The sequence below is a fragment of the Aulonocara sp. 'chitande type north' Nkhata Bay genome, linkage group LG12 (genome assembly GCF_057382095.1).
Source record: "Aulonocara sp. 'chitande type north' Nkhata Bay isolate Kocher_YH1m ecotype deep benthic linkage group LG12, A_spYH_male_GT1.1, whole genome shotgun sequence".
NCBI classification, from domain to species: Eukaryota; Metazoa; Chordata; class Actinopteri; order Cichliformes; family Cichlidae; genus Aulonocara; species Aulonocara sp. 'chitande type north' Nkhata Bay.
The window spans coordinates 40,059,203-40,077,260 of NC_141355.1; the positions used below are offsets into that span (position 1 = coordinate 40,059,203).

Genomic DNA, 18,058 nt, shown 5'->3' on the forward strand with positions numbered 1-18,058 from the left:
CGTTAGTAACCGAGCAGGTGAGTCAAGCGAGCGTCACGCTGATCAGCTGTGCTTAATCCGTAACCACTGTGTGAACTGAAGCGTGAGCGGGCCGGCGCCGAGTCTAACGCTGGTTGTCCTCGTTGCTCCTGCAGTTGCTTCCTGAGTTGACCAACCCGGACGAGTTGCTGTCCTACCTCGGCCCTCCGGACCTGCCGAGCAACAACAACGACGACCTGCTGTCGCTGTTTGAGAACAACTGAAGCGCTCGCACGGCTCCGGGGTCGGCCACGCCGAGACGTCACGGCAAAATCCGAACTTTATTTTTTATCCTCGCCGCCAACATGGCACCGTCTGCACAGGAAGGGGCGGACCGTGAGGAGGAAGGAAAACAAAATGGCGACTTTTGAATCTAAAAAATCTCTTTGTGTGATTATGAACTCCATGGTAACTTTATTTTATTGTTTTTAATTGTGTTTCGATGCTTCATCCTTCATTCCCTGTCAGTTCAAAGAGGCGCCACAGCGCTGCTTTCACGTACCTGCCCCGCCCACAGCGATGTCACCCAGTCGCTCTTCGTGTAACAGCACAACACTGATTGGCTGTCAGTGTTTTGGCTCAGCCCGTGATTCAGGTTATTCCAGTGCGGCTGGCGTCCTTTGCGGTTCCAGCTGTTGGTGGGTGTGAAACCCGTGAAGGCAGCAGTGTGGCGCGTCACAGCCGGGAGTTTCGGTGCAAAGATGGCTGCAGACGAGCTGTAAGCGGCGTCTTTTCCCACGGACACGCTTTCCTTTCTCACTGGAGATGCTGAGGGGTCCACGCCCGGCCCCGGCGTGCAACACGGACCTCCTGATGACCAATCAGAGAGAGGCAACACGGGCGGCTGTAGCTGCTCAGCCTCCTCCCCTCATGTTATGAGGGTTTTTTGTAAGCGGGCTGGTTGACCTTTGACCTGGCTGCGGTCTGCACATGTGGCTTACTCACATCTGGGCTGAAGCTGCAGTGACAAACGCTGGTTCATCTTCATCATCATCCTGTGTTGTTGTATAGTGACTTAGAGTCCAACAGTTGTGGTGTCTCCATGGAAACCTGTACACGATGATTCAGTAACGATGCTCATAACATAAAGTTTGTAATTTAATAAACAGACACTGGAAAGACACGCAGAGGCTGCGGCGCTTTCATCACGGCGAAGAGCCCGAGGTCTTCATCGGGCATCGACGTCCACACCGCTCATTACTCGCGCTGAAACGAGTCCCCGTGAATAAAAGAGGAAACGTCACATATTTAATGTGACAGTAAGAAACTGGCTGGTGTTTGATCGACGACATGTTCGGTCAGAGAAACGTACAAAACGGCATCTCCTTAAATTTGCACATTTCTGAATGAACTCTGGCACGTTTTTCTCACAGGTTAGATTTTGGTGCTGAGGACATGAATTCCAAAGTAGATTCCACATCCACTTTATTCAGTTTAACATTCAAACCTCCGGCTCTGTGTTCAGTAAACTGTAATCTGGAATATTGTCGATATTATGTTATGAATTAAATCAAGACTAATGGAAAGAAAGACTATCTAAAAATCAAACTTTGAATGGAGTCTGGTGTTGGTGGGTGCACCTGCCTCCAACAATTCAGTTTTATAATAAATCATCTTCACGGTTGGTTCAAAAGCAGAATTAATCCAGTCAGGATCATGTTCTGAAATCTGGTTGTTCAAAGGGTTTTTTTAGTCCTAGACTATGGATTGGCAAGGATTAACCAATCCCAGCACCAGGCTAGAGACTGGATTACACAGGAAAAGTAATAATAGCCAAAAAACTAGAGGTGATAAACAGTGAAGAGAATGACACACTGCACCTTTAATATCATGACCTGAGGAAGGTAAACATGGCTGTGGATAAAAGGATGAATTCTCTGATAAAGGAACAGCCGTTACTATCAAACTTAGTTTCACTGATTCAGTGAAGCTTCATTGATATTGTGAGTTTTGGCGCCCTCTGCAGCCCAGTGAGAGTACTGGAAACCTTTAAAAACTGGGTTACCCAAACGGGATGGTTTGTATCCAGATTACATCTTTTAAACAGCCGAGCCCAGGATTAAATCCAGATATGTGAGTTTTTAATTTATTTATTTTATTTGTTTCACACATGGTACAGCAGTAATGCATTCCCATACACAACCTTCCTTTCAATTAAAGTAACACTGTTTCCATGCATGAAAAGGAGCAGGAAGAAGAATAAATTCTTGATGAAGGACGTGAGCGCAGGTAAAACATTCTGGGAACAAAATCGAGCAGGTGAAGATTTCTAAGATTTCATATCAGTTAATGAAACACGATCAGCTTATGTGCAGTGAACAGGAAGTCCAGTGCACTGTAAGACATAGCACATGCACACCTTGATTTGTTGTGAGGCTGCGTGGAGGGCGCTGAGGTTTCTGCAGGTTTTACTGCGACGGCTGGACACGGAGCACATTTACAGCACTGCGTCTTTGTTCCCTCTCTCACAGACGGCTTTCTTAGTTGAACTGATTCCTCGAGGCCTCTCCTGGTATTCACTGCTCCGTTATTTTAAGAAAAGCTGACCTTAAGGTTTTAAGCAGGAAGCCTCTCTCTCTCAGCACCTATGTGATGAAAGGTCACTGATCGATAGCTCGCTGAACAGCAGCTCGGCGGCATCGACACTGAACGATTTTCCCCGTTAAGCCTCTTAACTCTGACCTATGAATCATTCATGCAGCACAAAGGCTCCTGACTGGATGAGGAGCTGGTGTTGTGTGCACACAGACACCTGAGCGCACTTTACACTGCCTGTCACTCAAACACACCTGTTCCCATTTCTTTAGCTGAATCTGAAAACTGATAACAGTTTAACATAAAATAATGTTTTTGTACCAGTGAGCAGAGTCCCAAAGAGCTGTGAGCTGAAAACTTTGTAGATCTGGGAAGAACAGTTGTGAGGCCTAAAAGTGTGTCTGTAGCATCTGAGAGTCACATCCTTAGGAAAGAGGAAGAATCCACCCGACACAGTAGAGATGACCTGGAGCTTCAGCCAATCATCTTCTGTTCCCTGAAATGAGAACTGTTCCTGAAGACCCTCACAGAGCTGCTCACACCGTCAGGCTAATGTTGTGTTTGCAGGTACATCAGTGAATATAACACTACATGTTTCTACATGTTTCACATTTTGAATTCAGAATCACTGCGTGTTTCACATTTTCCTGCAACTGATGGGGTGGGGGGCTCAGGACTTTCGCACAGCAGTGTGGGGGAATTTGACCCTTTAATCAGACTGTTACGGTGTGTTTGGGGTGCTGCACTCGTTCTCTGTCACTGTTTACAGCTGATTTCCTGACGAACCTCCTGCAGCTGTGACGCAGCTCAGTCTGAGTCTGCGCGCTAAGCTGTGCTGCTGAACTTCGTCTCGAGCTGAACTTTTCCGCGCGCAGTAAATTTCCACGATGAGTAAGTCCGCTCTCTGCAGGAAACACCGGACCGCGCCCTGGCCGCGGGACCGCGCCCCCCTCCCCCGGCGGTGGCAGCACGGTCCCGCTGGCTGCCAGACTTGACGTTCACCCCTCCCACCACCTCGTGTGCTCTGCTGCCATTGGAGGTTCGCGTTGTCTATTTTTGTAGCGCGCGCCGCTTTGGCACTAGAGAGATTCACTTTTTCCTTAAACTGGACGCCGAAACGGGGCGGTGCTCCGAGGACAGGAGCCTTCCCAACACCCAAGCCCCGCCCGGGCGGGTCGGCCTGACATACGAATAGAACGCACCGTTAAACTCAGTCGTCCACTTAGAGAAAAGATTTCGCTATTCTTTCTGCTGGTTGGATTAAACACGCTTCAATCAAATAATCCCGTGTTACTGACTGGTTCGCTGGGATTTCACGCCGCCCACTCGCGTCTTATATAAATTTTTATCCTCGGATCTTCTCGTTTCCTTGTGCCCGTTGTGTCTTTTCGCCGGGAAACTCCTCAGTCCTCCGTCTCCAGCTCGACCTACTGAAATGGCCAGGCCCAAAGTTTTCTTCGACATCACCATTGACGGTACAGCCCGGGGCCGGATCGTGATGGAGGTGAGGCCGCTGCTGCGGTGCGCAGGCCGGTAGTTTATCCCGGGGGTCGGTGGGGCTTACTGCTACTGAATTTAGACGGCGGTTAGTAACTGCTGCTGGGTGCCGATAGTCACCTCTGCCGCGGCTCAGAAGCCCAGCGTGGACCGGGCTTCAGCTGCTGGGGGCAGCCTCCTGTTTCCTTGTAGCATCACAGCAGCTAGCCGAGCTGTCACGAGCGTGTTGGGGGGGCCTTGTGCACGTGTTTGTGGCTGCTCGCCAGCGCCGCTCGAGGCGCTCCGGGGCCGACTGCAGCTGCAGAGGCCGCCGTTGGCGCGTAGAATGCAGCTAGTGTGATTTTGATGTCAATGTCAGCGTCCCGGGGCTGAACGACTCTGGTTTGAATGCCTGTCTGCTCACAGTCATTAGTCCCCGGTTGATTGGAGACCAGCGGGTTAGCTGTGGTCGGAAAATGTCTCAAACTCGAGTCACATGGAGGCGCAGACTGGGCCCGCGCCCCTCGGAGCGAGTATTTTACCCGCCGACGAATGAGCGATGCTAATGCTACTTTTATTGCAGGCTCTTTGTTGCGGCTGCGCGGCCTTCGCAGACCCGGGAAAGCCGCGCTGCTGTCGGTGAACTGTCGCCTGTGTGAGACGAACGGGGCGGGGAAACGCTTTTTCTGAGGCTCGTGTGATAAAACTTGAGTAGCCGGTTCTGTGGCTGTTAGCCACCGAGGCTAACTGCGCTGTTCCCCGTGTTTGCTTCTGGAATCTTCCACTGAGCTGGCGCGGTCCGCGGGGGGAGGGGAGTTGAGATGCGGATGCGGGGTTACCGTGTGGCCCTTTGTTCCCGGTGTGAGAACCTAACCTTACGTAACCGAGCTGCCGCTTATGGGGCGCTTCGTTGGCGGGCTTATGTTTAACCAGGTTAACTGCAGGCTAAAAAATAGCTAGCATGAGTGCTAGCCGTCCAGCCATTTTGTGCTTGTAGCAGCAGGACGTTATGGGCGTTCCCAGCATGCACGCGTTAATAATAATAATAATACATTTTATTTAAATAGCGCCTTTCAAAGCACCCAAGGACACTGTACAACAGATAAAAACTGGAAATATACACAATGGTAAAAATAGAAGATAAAAGTTAAAACATACAGAAATTTAAGAATAGGCAATTTTAAACAAATGAGTTTTAAGGGTGGACTTAAAAAGAGAGAATGAACTAATATTTCTGAGGTCCGGGGGTAGGGAATTCCAAAGTCGAGGGGCAGAGCAACTAAAGGCCCTCCCTCCCATTGTGATCAGACGAGCAGAGGGAACAGAGAGAGAAAGAGAAGATGAAGATCTGAGGCAGCGGGATGGGAGCTTCATCTGTAATAAGTCAGAGAGGTACGGTGGAGAGAGAGAATGAATAGCCTTGAATGTATACAGAATTATTTTAAAATGGATGCGAAATTTGACCGGGAGCCAGTGAAGTTGCTTCAGGATTGGGGAGATGTGGTGGGTAGAAGAAGTCCTAGTAATAATACGGGCAGCAGAGTTCTGGACACGTTGGAGCTTGTTGATAGATTTTTGTGTGAGGCCAAATAATAATGAGTTGCAGTAGTCAATTCTAGAGATAACAAGATTATGGATGAGAATGGCAGTGGCGTGAGGTGTGAGGAAGGGGCGGAGGCGATTAATGTTACGGAGTTGGAAATATGCTGCACGTGTAATATTATTGATATGTGAGTTAAAGGATAATGTGCTATCGAGAATGACACCCAAGCTTTTCACAGAGGGAGAGATAGGGACCAGCGAGTTATTGATGGTGAGAGAGAAATTGTTAATTCTGGATAGCAGTCGTTTAGTGCCAACCAGAAGAAGTTCCGATTTATTGCTGTTGAGTTTAAGAAATCTGCTTCTTTAAGAAGGTGGAGGAAGAGTAGAGTCAGGTTTGGTAGAGAGATAGAGCTGGGTGTCATCGGCGTAGCAGTGGAACTGAATATTATATTTACGAAAAATATGTCCGAGTGGAAGAAGGTAGATGATGAAAAGAAGGGGCCCGAGGACAGATCCCTGGGGCACCCCAGTGGATAAAGTGGTTAAAAACGGCCCAAACCAGAACGGCTGCATTCCTGGCAGGGTTGGGGGGTTTGTGGGGTAACCGGAGCTTCCCAGTTCTCGCAGCAGATGGAGGATAAAAAAGATGAAGGTGCACACTGTGTTTTTGCTGAGCAGGCGCAGCAGTTGCAGACCTCACCCTGCTGCACCTCTGGTCATGCCTCTGCGGTGGCGTCACTGCTGTGGGGGCCCTGCAGACGCAGTGCTGCAGCTCTTCCACTCGGGCTGAGCAGAAGTCGGCCGGGCTTGCTACGTTTACCTGCAGCGCCACAGAGCAGGGCGCTGTAAGGCTGTGGGCGGGCTGAGCAAAGTTCACCATGGCTGATAAACCTCCGGAGTTTGGCTGGCGACCATACGTAGGAGCTGCCGGCTGAGGTGGTGTCTCAAGATCAAAGTCATCCCTTCCCTCTCTCTGAACTTTGTTCCTGCAGCTCCGTGCTGATGTGGTGCCAAAGACTGCTGAGAACTTCCGCGCCCTCTGCACCGACGAGAAGGGATTCGGCTACAAGGGATCCAGCTTCCACCGCATCATCCCACAGTTTATGTGCCAGGTGAGCTCAAAATGCAGGTTCTACAGAGAAAGTGAGAGCAGATTTAATAAGACACTACAGTACTCCTTACCTGTGTGAACATGTGATCTGTAATGTGCCTCTGATGTCATAGGGTGGCGACTTCACGGACCACAACGGAACCGGAGGAAAGTCCATCTATGGCAACAAGTTTGCAGATGAGAACTTCACCCTGAAACACACCGGCCCCGGCATCCTGTCCATGGCCAACGCCGGCCCCAACACCAACGGGTCTCAGTTCTTCATCTGCACCGAAAAGACGACATGGTACGTACGTGCTCGGACCCGTGCTTCACAGACAGGAAGTCAGACCCACGCTGGTGTGAAGTGATCCATCGGCACTGATGTAATATTCCTGCTCTGGGTTGTGCTGGAGTGTTTTATCAAATGACCAGAGGTAACGGTCAGATGGTGTCGTCATCAGGAGCTGGGAGTCCGTCAAACATGACGCCGTGTTAGTCTTTCAGTTAAACCTGAAGTAGAACTGCTCAGAACAAAATGTTTATGGAACATAATAAAGTGATTCTGACGTCTGAGACGGTAACGGTGAACGCGAACGACCTCTAACCGCTTGGCTCCGCCCATGTTCTCAGCTGCAGACGAGGTTTAATCTCACAAAGGGCTCGAGCAACAAAAGCGCTGATCTAAAACCGCTGTCAGCGGGTCGTCGTGGTTTAAACGTGCGCAGGTGTGGGAGGGGACTGCACGCGCTGGAAACACAAACTCAGCTTGCAGGCACAAACACGACTGACGCACACGGTAACCCCGTCCGTGGGCTCAGCTCTAGTCGCGCGGGGAATTTTTCTCGTGCGCTTGTTCTGCGCGTCACTCACTCCCTCCTTAGATGACTGCTGGTTATGGCTGCAGTGCACCTGCTGTGGCTGACATCACGGGGCGGCCCCGTGTTTAGATTTAAATCTCTCCAATCAGCAGTGTTTAGTCAGGACGTGTCGTGGCGTGCAGACAGTTTCATGATGCGTTTGGTGGCGTGGGCTGCTAGTTTCCTCAAGCATCCTCTGGTGTCTCCTTGGCTGAAGGAGGTAATAAAGGAAGCTCGTTTTTTTTAAGTAGGCGTCATGGTTGGTTTTTAAGCTGAAGGTCAGAGGTCAGTTTAGTGTATTCAGACTGTTTGTCTCACTGTGTCCTGACGGCGCTCTCTGTACCCACAGGCTGGACGGGAAGCACGTGGTGTTCGGCAGCGTGGTCGAGGGGCTGGACGTGGTGAGGAAGATGGAGCGCCACGGCAGCAGTACTGGGAAACCCACAGGCAAGGTTGTCATCGCCAACTGCGGGCAGCTCTGAGCTCACCGCCCTTCCTGCCCGCCCGTCCTGTAGCTGCTCCCTGTTTAGGCTCCACCCCTCCACCATTCAACATTCCTATTGATGGAGACCCACCTGATCCCCCTCTGTCCCCCCTTTTTCTTTTTTTTATTCTGTTAAATCCTGTTGCTGCATTTGTGACTTTGCCTTTTGGAAGTTTCTTTTGCATTAACGTTTTTCCACAGTCTTGACGGTCTTTCGTTAAATCAAAGAGAATAAAACAAACGATGCCTTGACAATTGAAACGTGTGTTGTGATGTTTGAGTCTCAAAGCTCGCCGTCTGCACGCCGCCACCCTCGCAATCGGCGTGGCCATTTTAAATTGTATTTAAGAAGGACAGACGTTGTTCTGAACTTCAGCAATAAAATTTACCTGCGGCCGAACACCTGAGCTGTGACAGGAAGTGATGTCACTGTGAAATGTGTTCTAACACAGTAAATCTGGAGCGTTTCTGCTGAACTGTGTGGGTGATTGGTGTGTAATCTGATTACTCTCACAGGTGCAGGCCTTTCTAAATTGTTAACAAGTGACACCTGCTGGTAAAGCTGTGGAATTGCACCTGAACAGGAGGGCGGAGCTGACACAGAGCACTGCATTCATCACAGAAACACGAGGTTAAAGTCGCTCACAGCGGCTGTGTGTGTGTGTGTGTGCGCGCAGCAGTGTAGGAAGAACGTATAATGTGCATTGCTGTGGTGAGAACCCACAGGTGTGTGACTGCAGGTGGAGCAGCTCCACGCCTCTGCTGATGCTCTCATATAAAATAAACTGAAGCTTTTCCTCTGAGCGTGCTCGAGCAGAGCCTCCACCAGGAAGGAGGTGTTTGGTATATCCAGATAACTTCAGGGTTCACTCAGACCATCGTGGTTCTTTGTGCCGTAAACCTCACCTGCCTCGGGCTCACATTAGAATTAGAATAGATGTGCACTGATAAGGAATATTTCACTAAGATACAATGCAGCCACGCCATTCAGTGCCTCAGTACAAAGACTGTAGCCTTGGGAAGCTCCTCTTCTCTCCAAAGAGGAACAGACTCTATGCTAAGAAATTTGAGAAGCTCCTTGTTTTGAGATGCAACCACTGGTTTAATGGCTACGATGGATGTAAGGGGTGTGTGGATGTGGCAAGAGTTCATGTTTAAAAAAAAAAAAAAAAGCAGAGGACATTAAAGCAGGACTCTAATAAACCTCTACTGCAAGAACTGCACGTGTGACTTCAAATAGATTGTAAATGGCCATGGAGTTGACACTTTGTATTACCTGTTTATATTTTTGTACTTTATAAAAATGTTTGTTTTATTATACAGTATTATTATTATTATTATAAAGTATCCTTTTTATTTACTTTTGCATGGAGAAAAATACTTGTTTAGCTGAGTTCTCTAAGGCTGTTACAGTTTGGCTCATTTAATTTGCACTACATTGCCTAAAAAGCATCATTTAATGTAACACTTTTTTAAAGTAACACAATAGTTACTTTTCCTAGTAATTAATTACTTTTATAATATATAATAAATATTCTATATTATATTTATATTTAGTCGGGGGTTGGGAAGCGCATCTGTAACCGGAAGGTCCCTGGTTCGATCCCCGGACTCTGTCCTGGTATGTGGATATGACAGCCTCGCCTCTGTCAGTGCGCCCCAGGGCAGCTGTGGCTACAACTGTAGCTGCCTCCACCAGTGTGTGAATGTGAGTGTGAATGAATAGTGGCATTGTAAAGCGCTTTGGGTGCCTTGAAAAGCGCTATATAAATCCAATCCATTATTATTAAAATTGTAACTCAGTTACTTTTTTGAAGAAGTAACTGTAACTAATTAGTTTTTCAAAGTAACTTGCCCAACACTGGACACCAAGCAGTTTGTGTATCAGTTTTAACATGGAAGTCTATGGGGCCTGAGTCGCTGCTGCCTCTGGTGGACGTTAGAGGAACTGCAGGGTCACAATGCTGCTCAGCGAGTGAGTAATGAATAATAAGGGTGGAGTTTGTCCCACAGAGCTGTCAGTCAAACCCCACCTGTGCCCGCCCACACACCTGAGAAGAGCTCAGACCAACTTTCATTGACTTTTATTGGTTGAAGTGACAGTGATGGAGAAAGTGTGGCAGCTGCTGATTGGATGAACCTGTGATATGAGAAACATCTAAAACCTTCTACAGACTTAAATAAAGAGTTCATGAGTCCGTCAGCAGCTCCCCTCTGCCGTCCTCCGCTTCTTCCCAGAATGCCTTGTTTTCCGCTGGCCCTGCTTCGGCCGGGGCGCGCACACCCCCTGGCCCTTGTTTTTGCCCGTCTCTACCCGGTCCACGGCGGTGCAGAAAAGCCCCGCATCGCAGTCGCAGCGTCCCAGGTTCCTCCTCCGCTTGGTTGGACCTCGCAGCAGACAGGCCTCGCCCTCCACCGGGATCCGCTGGCACCGTTTGCCGGTCAGGTACCGGACGCAGCACAGGCCGTCCGCGCAGTCGCCGGACCGGACGCAGCTCGACATCTCCAGAGCTGAAACGCACACACACATGTTAGCACGCCCGCTTCCTGCTGCAGTGCACTCTGGGAAAGCAGCACATGCTCAGTCTCTCACTTTTGGTCCTGTTGCCGTCAGCGTCCCTCTGTCCTCCCGTCACTCTGCCCGCCTGTCCGTCCGCCTGTCCGTCACTGGGGGACGGCCTTCTGTCAGCTCTGTTACTGCAGCGCCCCCTCTGCTGCACACAGGCAAGAATCATCAGACAAATGATGTCATCCAATCTAGGTTTACTGATATCGCACCAAATAATAACAGTCGCCTTAACGCGCTGTATCCTGTAGGGCAGTGATGCACAGCGGGGGCGGGGCCTCCTGGTACTTATTTATATAAATGTAAAGTGAATTCAAACTGTAGCAGGAAGTGCTCATGTGTGATGTCACTCATTACTGACATGCACACTTTAGCAGCAGCGTTATCCGTTAGCAGTTAGCCTTTGTTTATGTCTGTGAATAAAGTTGTTGAGGACGTCATCACTGCGTCACACTGAGTGAAGACGTAAAGTATTGATGTCAAAGTGTGTGAGTATCCGTGAGCGCTGCACCGACACGTCGCTGTGAATACGTGAAGCCTGCAGGTGGAGGTCGATGGAGGATCAATAAACCTTTATTATTCACTTTGTTATTAATTTACCAAATTAAACTCCAGCTAACAGGAGACAGATTTACTAGCGCCGGCAGGTGGGCGGGGCTAGGCGGTACTGACCGGAGGTGCGTTGCATTGAGTCGAAGTACATGGCGGGCTTTGTCGTCGGTGGGAGTTGGAATTTGTCTCCATCCTGTCGTCATGGGAACGATCCTAAAAGGTGAGAGAGTGATGTCAGAGTTAAAGATGGCGCCAAGCAGCTGCTTTTTTTCTCTTGAATGAATCTTAAAAAATGAAATCCGTCCACACAGAGAAGCTGAACCCTGTGAAGACGCGCTCCTCACAGACTGATTCATCCATCAGCTCAGTGATCAATGATCATTGAGCTGATCAAGATCTTCATCTGAGACAACAAAGCTTCACGTGAACAGAAACTCCGCCCTGCTGCAGTAATGACAGCGTCACCTGTGCCTGTGAAGCTGGACTTTTGTTACCTGCTGCTGTACACAGATCCTTCACATCACAGCGACGGCAGGACAAAACCCAGAAACACGTTTACCAGAAGTATTAAATGAGTGTGCATGCAAAGAGAGCAGGACACGCGTCTGCGCTGGGCGACGCCGTCTCGCTTTGTTTTTGGCCTTTAAGGCTCTTAAACTGAAAACTCAGCACACAGGAAGCTTTAACACTGGAGCTTCCTGCAGACTGGTGAAATGAGGCCTCGTGCACGAGCAGCGAGAGATCAGTCTAACGTCTTTAAAGCGACCCTGAAGAACCGCTTTCACGATTTCAGCGATTTTCTGTCCTGATGAATCTGAAAGTTGAAAACTTGCTCTCACATTTCATCCACAGATTTATTCAGAGCATCAGAGACTCTCCCTCTCGCTGCTGCTGCTGCCTAAGCTCTGTTGTGTTCGAGGGGGTTCGTCCTCCCCACTGACACCAACACCTTTCTGTGGGTTTTCTTTGCTGTGATTTTGTGCTGTGTAAATAACATTCAACTCAAACATACTGAACTAAACGGATGTAATGAATTTTCTTTCTGCTGGAAAGATTAAAGGAAGCTTGAATGGACAAAGCAGATTTTTAAGTTGACTCCAGATGTTAAACATTCAAAAATATTAATACAATTATTTTTAATAAATGTCTCAAAATAATTTTTAAAATAAACGAATGAGCTTCTGTCTCAGGTTTGAATAATTAGATCCAACTTGTAGCACTTTATTGTGAACACCTGCTTATTTATCAGTTATCCAGTCAGCCAATCAGGAGGCAGCAGTGCAGCATGAACAGGTGAGGAGCTTCAGGTTGCGCTGACCTGAGGCTTTCGACGTCACGTAAACGGAATGCAGCGGGATGCAGAGTGTGAGGTGTCCTCGTCTTACCGGCAGCTCGGAGCTCTGCAGCGCCGACTCTTTGGAGGATCTGATGGTGTTTGAGTCCAGAGCCAGACCGCAGACCACAGACACGCACAGGACGCTGCGCAGCATCCACATCCTCCAATCGATCAGTGGATCAGTCGGGCGAAAACGGCTTCACAGCTTCTTCAGTTCCTCTGAGCTCTTCACGAGAAAGTCCTACAGAGCTGCGTTTCTTTCAGTCATCAGAGCGAACCTGCAGAGTCTCCTTCCTGCTTATCCGAATGAAGCTCGCCTTCTTCTACCTGCTGCCTTCAGGTGTGCTTGTTTTTATACCCCTCCCCTCCCCTCTGATCTGCCCTCTGTCAGCCGCCGGGTCCTCAGAAGTTTTTGAAGGAGCTTTTGAAGCTCCAGCAGATCAGTCGGCGGAGACGGTGCCGCCGCCACTTCCTTCCTGGAAGCCCCGCGGCCTCTGGTGAGGCGGGAGTCTGTTTGATATGTGACACCGCAGAGACCACAGAGAGATTAAAACACACCTGGAGACACAAGACAGGTAGAGCCGTGTGTGTGTGCGCGTGTGTACGTGTGTGTGTACGTGTGTGTGTGGTTTCACTTCATGTGGTTTGAAAGGCCACCTTAAAGACTCATTAGAGCTGGAGCTGCGTCTCTCAGGCGGGCGGATGTGTGAGTGTTTGCAGGTGATTAAAGCTGATTTAAGAGATGACGACACTGAAGCCGGCGCTTCACAGAGCAGAAGAAGAACTAAAGGAAAGTCAGTCTGCCTGACACAAAGGGTTAAGATGAAACATGAACGATCTCGAGTGCTTGGATGGAGACGTGGCCGTGCGATGGCGCGCATCAAAGCTTCTTTGCTTTACTGCGAGCGTGTCTGAAGGAGCTTGCGGCTCCTAACACGCCGACCCGGGAAACGCTCACGCGTCCCTTTAAAGGAGAGTCAGAGCTGCTCACACACGAAACATCGTCTGTCCTCCTCAGACGCTTCAGTGTGATGACTTCTGCGTGCTTCTGCAATTCGCTGAGGAACAGTTTCAGACTTTTACTGCTGGATGAGCCCTCCACCCACATTAGTGTTTGACCCGTCTTCTTCTGCTGCGTCTCAGCTTCTGGACCAAGTCCTGACGTGTGGAGTTGCAGTCCCACCGTATCAGAGCTCCAAGCTGATCTCACTGCGACGTCCTCACAGACCAACACCTTCCAACCATCCAGGAGCAGCTTGGAGTGCTTCTAGCAGGATGGAGCGCCACTGAGCGAAGGTGATCGCGACATCGACAGTCTGGAGACATGTTCAGGAAACTCCACACCTTCACCCCATCCAGACTCTGTCATCAGTCCTTAACGCTCAAACTCAGCATCATAACTGATGAAGGTAACTCTGTCAGTGGACTCAGGCTAGCTCAGGTGTATGGACAGGTGTCTGCAGCAGGAGGCGGAACAGGTGAGGATGAGTTCAGCTTCTGATTCTGCTGGAGCAGGTGGCAGAGTTTTACCCAGAGGCAGGGAAACGATGGAGGGCGTTCCTCTTTCCACAGGAAAACTCCAGCTCGGGATTACAGGTGAGTTTCTTGAGTGATGGCAGAGAGACATCGACGAGCATCAGAGAGTCCGATCGCACAACGAAAGCAGCGAAAGCTCGAGCTGGTGCTTAAATACAGGAGGGTAATGACCTGATAATGAACAGGTGTGTCGGCGCAGGACCTCCCCACATACACCTGAGCAGTGGACAGGAAAACCGGGAGGGAACCCGGACCATGACAGCCATGTTATGTTGTAGTCTTACGGTGTGTTCACACTGAACGCGATGGACGCGAACAAAACGCCCCTAATTTGACGCGTGCACATTCGCGTCTTAACACGTGTCCAAGAAAAATCCATCGCGCGCGTGAACCGGAAATGTGGGAGGGAGTTGTGCCAGACCAGTATCTTTGCTAGATGGCAGCTGTCGAGCTAGCGCTTGAAGAGAGAGTCTCCCTTCTCTATGTACTGTGGAGAGCAGAGCAGCGGCGTAAAAGATGTCCTCGCCGTACCTGGGTCCATCAGGTCCTCCAGAGGTGTGAGCAGTTTGGTGAGTTTCACCATTTGCTCCAGGAGCTGCGCCTGGATGACGGCCGATTCCAGCGATATCACCGTCGGCCAGTTTGAGGACCTGCTGTCCCGCGTCGGTCCCAGCATCGCCCGCCTAGACACCAACTACAGGCGCTCAATCCCACCTGCAGAGTGCCTGTCCATCTGCCTGAGGTTAGTAAAAGTATTTAATACGGTAGTCCTTTATTGATACCTGTGCTAATATATGCTAAACTATCGTTTATAGACTGCTAACATGGATGTGCTATGCTAACAGTGAATGCTGTCGGTGTTTACTGAAAGCAAACTGTGGTACAGAGACGACTCTTTATAATATTTCTAGTGATACTCAGAAGGTCTCATCAAGTCCCGATTTAATTCGATTTATGCTGTTATCAGTGTTTGAATGATAGCATGGCTGTGGTGTCACATCAATGTATGCGCTCGGTGTTTGCTGATATCAAACTGTAGCATTAGGACCACTGAGTTAACCTTGTAGTGATACTCACTCCTTTTTATTTAGACCTGGTTTAATTCTGGGATAGTTGAATATTTGTATATAATCCCTGCAGCTGTCAGACTCTATAGCAGGGGTCACAGCCTTTATTAAAACAGAGTTAGATAAAACTGTGAACAGTTTGGTTCATCTCTAGTTACATGGTTCTATCTTGATAAGCTGTCTTATCACAGATTAATTTTTCAAAAATATTAATGATTTAAGCAAGGAAAGGGCTACATGTCAACACACAACTCTTTATTTCTATTAATGTCTCACTTCATTCCTACCTGATTGACATGTTTAGGAATTATGAGTGATTGGCTCACTGTAGTTGTGAAAGTTGCTACCAATCAAATTATGATATGTTAAAGTTAAAACAAAACACAACTGTTTTAGATATTATCTAATATACATTTTGTAATTATCCTTATAATTACAAAAGGTTTTATGTAAGATTTAAGTTTTGTGATTTATATCTGACATCACAAAAGTATTTTGGAATTTGAATAATGTATTTTGTAACTGCAGTACACATAATACTGATTTTGAACAATTTTGTCCAGGTTCCTTGTCACCGCGGACTCCTTCAGGACCATCGCGTTCAGTTTCAGAGTCGGTGTGTCCACGGTGAGCCAGATCACCCCCCAGGCAGCGACGGCCATCTGGGACTGTCTAGTGGACGACTTCATGGCTGTGCCTTCACCTGGAGACTGGCGCTCCATCACAGAGGGATTCCAGGAGCGCTGGAACTTCCCTCTGTGCTGTGCAGCTCTGGATGGGAAGCACGTCCAGACAAAGGCACCCCATATATCATATAGGAGACACACACATTGATATACACTAAATATTCATTTCATTTCTTTTTTGTGGTGCCCAAATTGATGCACCTGCTTGATTTTGTTTAAACAATTATTGCACACTTTCTGTAAATCCAGTAAACTTCTTTTCACTTCTCAAATATCTGCCCGCCACTTTCGTGCGCCTTTTCCCCTCGCGGTGCAGGTGTCTATTTCCGAATGAGGCTCATAGTTATGGGTGTTTTTGTGCTGTTTTTTCTATTGGACGTGATGGTTATCAAAACCAAACATGATAAATTTGGCAAGTGCAGGAGACACGACACGGAGCAGATTTGTCAATCAGGCTGCAGAATGCAATGCTGTACTGTGCAATAAAAAAATCAGCGAAAAAGTGAAGCAGTGACGGATGAACAGCGGGACCACTGTGTGCTGTTTATTAATAAACAATAAAATATATTCCTAAATGACAACATGCCTAAAAGCAGAACGGTATTTGTACGTCAGTGGGAAAATAGCGGTGGCTTGCTAGCTTTTGTGCGGCTTCCCCGGGTCAGTGAAAACTTTAGAGAAAACTTAAGAGAAATGAATGAACTTACCAGGTTGCCCGATCTCTTCACATATCTTCCTCCAAGCTCGGTCCTTTTTATTCCTGTCTCGGTACTGAAAGCAGCTGGTGTTGTACAGCTCCGAGTTGTTTGCTACCGCATTGATTAGCCTTCCCCTCCATTGAAGTATGAAAGGCTTTGGCTGGATCTGCCCCTTTGACCTAGGTAACAGCCACGTCACCAGGCTCCTGATTGGTTGTCGCGGCGCGATTTGACGCTGGAGTTCAGATTTTTCCAACTCGAGCGGGGGACGCGAAACGCGCGTATGCACAAAATGCAACACAAAAACTCACACGCGTGGTTTTATTCGCGAGTCAGACGCGCCAGACGCGCTACACTGACGCGCGTTTCAGGCGTTTTGGCGACGCAAATCTGCTTCCGAATTTTCGCGGGACCCGCAATCGCGTGTCATCGCGCCTTTCCATTGACTTTACATGTAAACCTGACGCTCTATTCGCGTCCATCGCGTTCGTTGTGAACACACCGTTAGTGAAAGAAGGTGTTTATTTCACCCAAACCAGTCCCAGTTTCCCTCTGTGGTCAGTGGTCCACCTGCAGTAGCTCCATGAGCTCCAGGTGGACCTCTCCACGCAATTTGAGCATCACTGTGTCAGTGTAAGAGAGGCCCAATGAGAAAAAGATGGCCAACATGTTTACTGTAGTTCTAATTGCATCTGCTGTAATTACCCCTCTGCACGGTTTAACTGACACTCACCACCAGGGGGCGACGCATGTTCTTAATTGTTTGCTGCTTAATTGTGACGTTAAATGTACAAATGTGTACACAAAGACTTACCTGGTTAAATAACAGCTATAATCACTGCGCCCTCATGTGGTCATATGGCCTATTTGCAGTTTTTCTCCAACAAAACACAACGATGTTTCTTCACATGGTGATAACTTTATTTTAAAATCAACCAGACAAAGAGGGAGAAGCTAGTCTCTGTGTGATCACGGACGCTGCGTCCTCCAAGCTGCACCGTTAGTGCTGGACCATATCTCCAGGTTTAGGAGCAACATGTGGCACCATGACTTTCCAGGAAGCTCTTTCTGATTTCAGAACGATGAACGAGCCTCACTGAGCTACGCACAGTCGGCCTGAAAGCAACGGCTGAGTCTCGCTAACAGTGTTGCTAATACCAACTTCATAACGAGCACGTGTTCTTGTTTCAGCACGTGACATCTTTGTGTTATTTAATATAATCAACATTTGCATAAAGTCTATTTCATTCTAACTTCCATGGGCCATCTGGCTCTCACATGAGCTGTGTCCCAAAACGTAGGCCGCATCCTTCAGAGGACCTGGCCTTCACGGTCTTTGAAGGACTCGGCCCACGTAGACCGAGAAGGCCGGAAGTGCGAGGCTGTGAAATGGGACGGTCTAGCCTTCAGATTTGCGTCACCGCTGTCTCGGTGGAGTTTAATAAACCCAGCCGTCTGCTCCTTGCTATCTAAAATATAACAGGACACTGGAGTAAACTCTCGACCGTCTCACACTTGTGTTTTATCAGTTTCCTGTCTGATGTTTATTCAGCTGTGTGAAAACCCCGGAGGAACCCACCCGATGGATCAATAAAGTTCAATCTAATCT

At 48.6% G+C, this 18,058-nt stretch overlaps 4 protein-coding genes across 10 annotated transcripts in view; 3 read left to right on the plus strand and 1 right to left on the minus strand.

The window, feature by feature from the left end:
- Positions 1-1,517, plus strand: part of LOC147318219 (zinc finger MIZ domain-containing protein 2-like) — a 17,591-nt gene extending 16,074 nt beyond the window's left edge. For 4 of the 5 annotated variants that reach the window (XM_086257837.1, XM_086257838.1, XM_086257839.1 and 1 more), the window contains one exon: positions 135-1,517. In XM_086257837.1, the coding sequence (XP_086113963.1) occupies positions 135-242 (108 nt within the window). In that variant the 3' untranslated portion in view covers positions 243-1,517. The remainder of the gene's footprint in view (positions 1-134) is intronic. The other variant, XM_086257835.1, reaches the window with a different exon arrangement.
- A 2,351-nt stretch (positions 1,518-3,868) lies between these two features.
- On the plus strand, positions 3,869-8,269 carry ppiaa (peptidylprolyl isomerase Aa (cyclophilin A)). Its single transcript, XM_086257849.1, has 4 exons — positions 3,869-4,057; positions 6,567-6,686; positions 6,799-6,971; positions 7,874-8,269. Exons 1-4 carry the CDS (start codon positions 3,989-3,991, stop codon positions 8,004-8,006), a joined length of 495 nt encoding a protein of 164 aa, XP_086113975.1. The 5' UTR covers positions 3,869-3,988; the 3' UTR covers positions 8,007-8,269.
- A 132-nt stretch (positions 8,270-8,401) lies between these two features.
- On the plus strand, positions 8,402-16,840 carry LOC147318221 (uncharacterized). Of its 2 annotated transcripts, XM_086257848.1 has the most exons (4): positions 8,402-11,062; positions 11,190-11,346; positions 11,438-14,740; positions 15,629-16,840. In XM_086257848.1, the coding sequence occupies exons 3-4, from the start codon at positions 14,481-14,483 to the stop codon at positions 15,897-15,899; spliced, it is 531 nt and encodes a 176-aa protein (XP_086113974.1). In that variant the 5' UTR covers positions 8,402-11,062; positions 11,190-11,346; positions 11,438-14,480; the 3' UTR covers positions 15,900-16,840. The 2 variants fall into 2 exon arrangements, with proteins under 2 accessions (XP_086113974.1, XP_086113973.1); XM_086257847.1 differs by having other exon boundaries at positions 8,402-11,346.
- On the minus strand, positions 10,077-12,712 carry LOC147318222 (uncharacterized). Of its 2 annotated transcripts, none has more exons than XM_086257846.1 (4): positions 12,512-12,712; positions 11,247-11,339; positions 10,602-10,719; positions 10,077-10,519 (listed from the first exon to the last, which is right to left on the minus strand). In XM_086257846.1, the coding sequence occupies exons 1-4, from the start codon at positions 12,620-12,622 to the stop codon at positions 10,209-10,211; spliced, it is 633 nt and encodes a 210-aa protein (XP_086113972.1). In that variant the 5' UTR covers positions 12,623-12,712; the 3' UTR covers positions 10,077-10,208. The 2 variants fall into 2 exon arrangements, with proteins under 2 accessions (XP_086113972.1, XP_086113971.1); XM_086257845.1 differs by having other exon boundaries at positions 10,602-10,722; positions 12,512-12,710.
- Positions 16,841-18,058: the final 1,218 nt, after the last annotated feature.

Excerpts from the sequence above, each read along its gene's own strand:
- ppiaa (XM_086257849.1), top strand. The coding sequence starts at position 3,989 with ATGGCCAGGCCCAAAGTTTTCTTCGACATCACCATTGACGGTACAGCC. Across the intron at positions 4,058-6,566 it reads GGGGCCGGATCGTGATGGAG|CTCCGTGCTGATGTGGTGCC; the intron begins GTGAGGCCGCTG and ends TTGTTCCTGCAG. Across the intron at positions 6,687-6,798 it reads TCCCACAGTTTATGTGCCAG|GGTGGCGACTTCACGGACCA; the intron begins GTGAGCTCAAAA and ends CTGATGTCATAG.
- LOC147318221 (XM_086257847.1), top strand. The coding sequence starts at position 14,481 with ATGTACTGTGGAGAGCAGAGCAGCGGCGTAAAAGATGTCCTCGCCGTA. Across the intron at positions 14,741-15,628 it reads TGCCTGTCCATCTGCCTGAG|GTTCCTTGTCACCGCGGACT; the intron begins GTTAGTAAAAGT and ends AATTTTGTCCAG.
- LOC147318222 (XM_086257845.1), bottom strand. The coding sequence starts at position 12,622 with ATGTGGATGCTGCGCAGCGTCCTGTGCGTGTCTGTGGTCTGCGGTCTG. Across the intron at positions 11,340-12,511 it reads TGCAGAGCTCCGAGCTGCCG|GATCGTTCCCATGACGACAG; the intron begins GTAAGACGAGGA and ends CTCACCTTTTAG. Across the intron at positions 10,520-10,601 it reads TGACGGCAACAGGACCAAAA|CTCTGGAGATGTCGAGCTGC; the intron begins GTGAGAGACTGA and ends TGTGCGTTTCAG.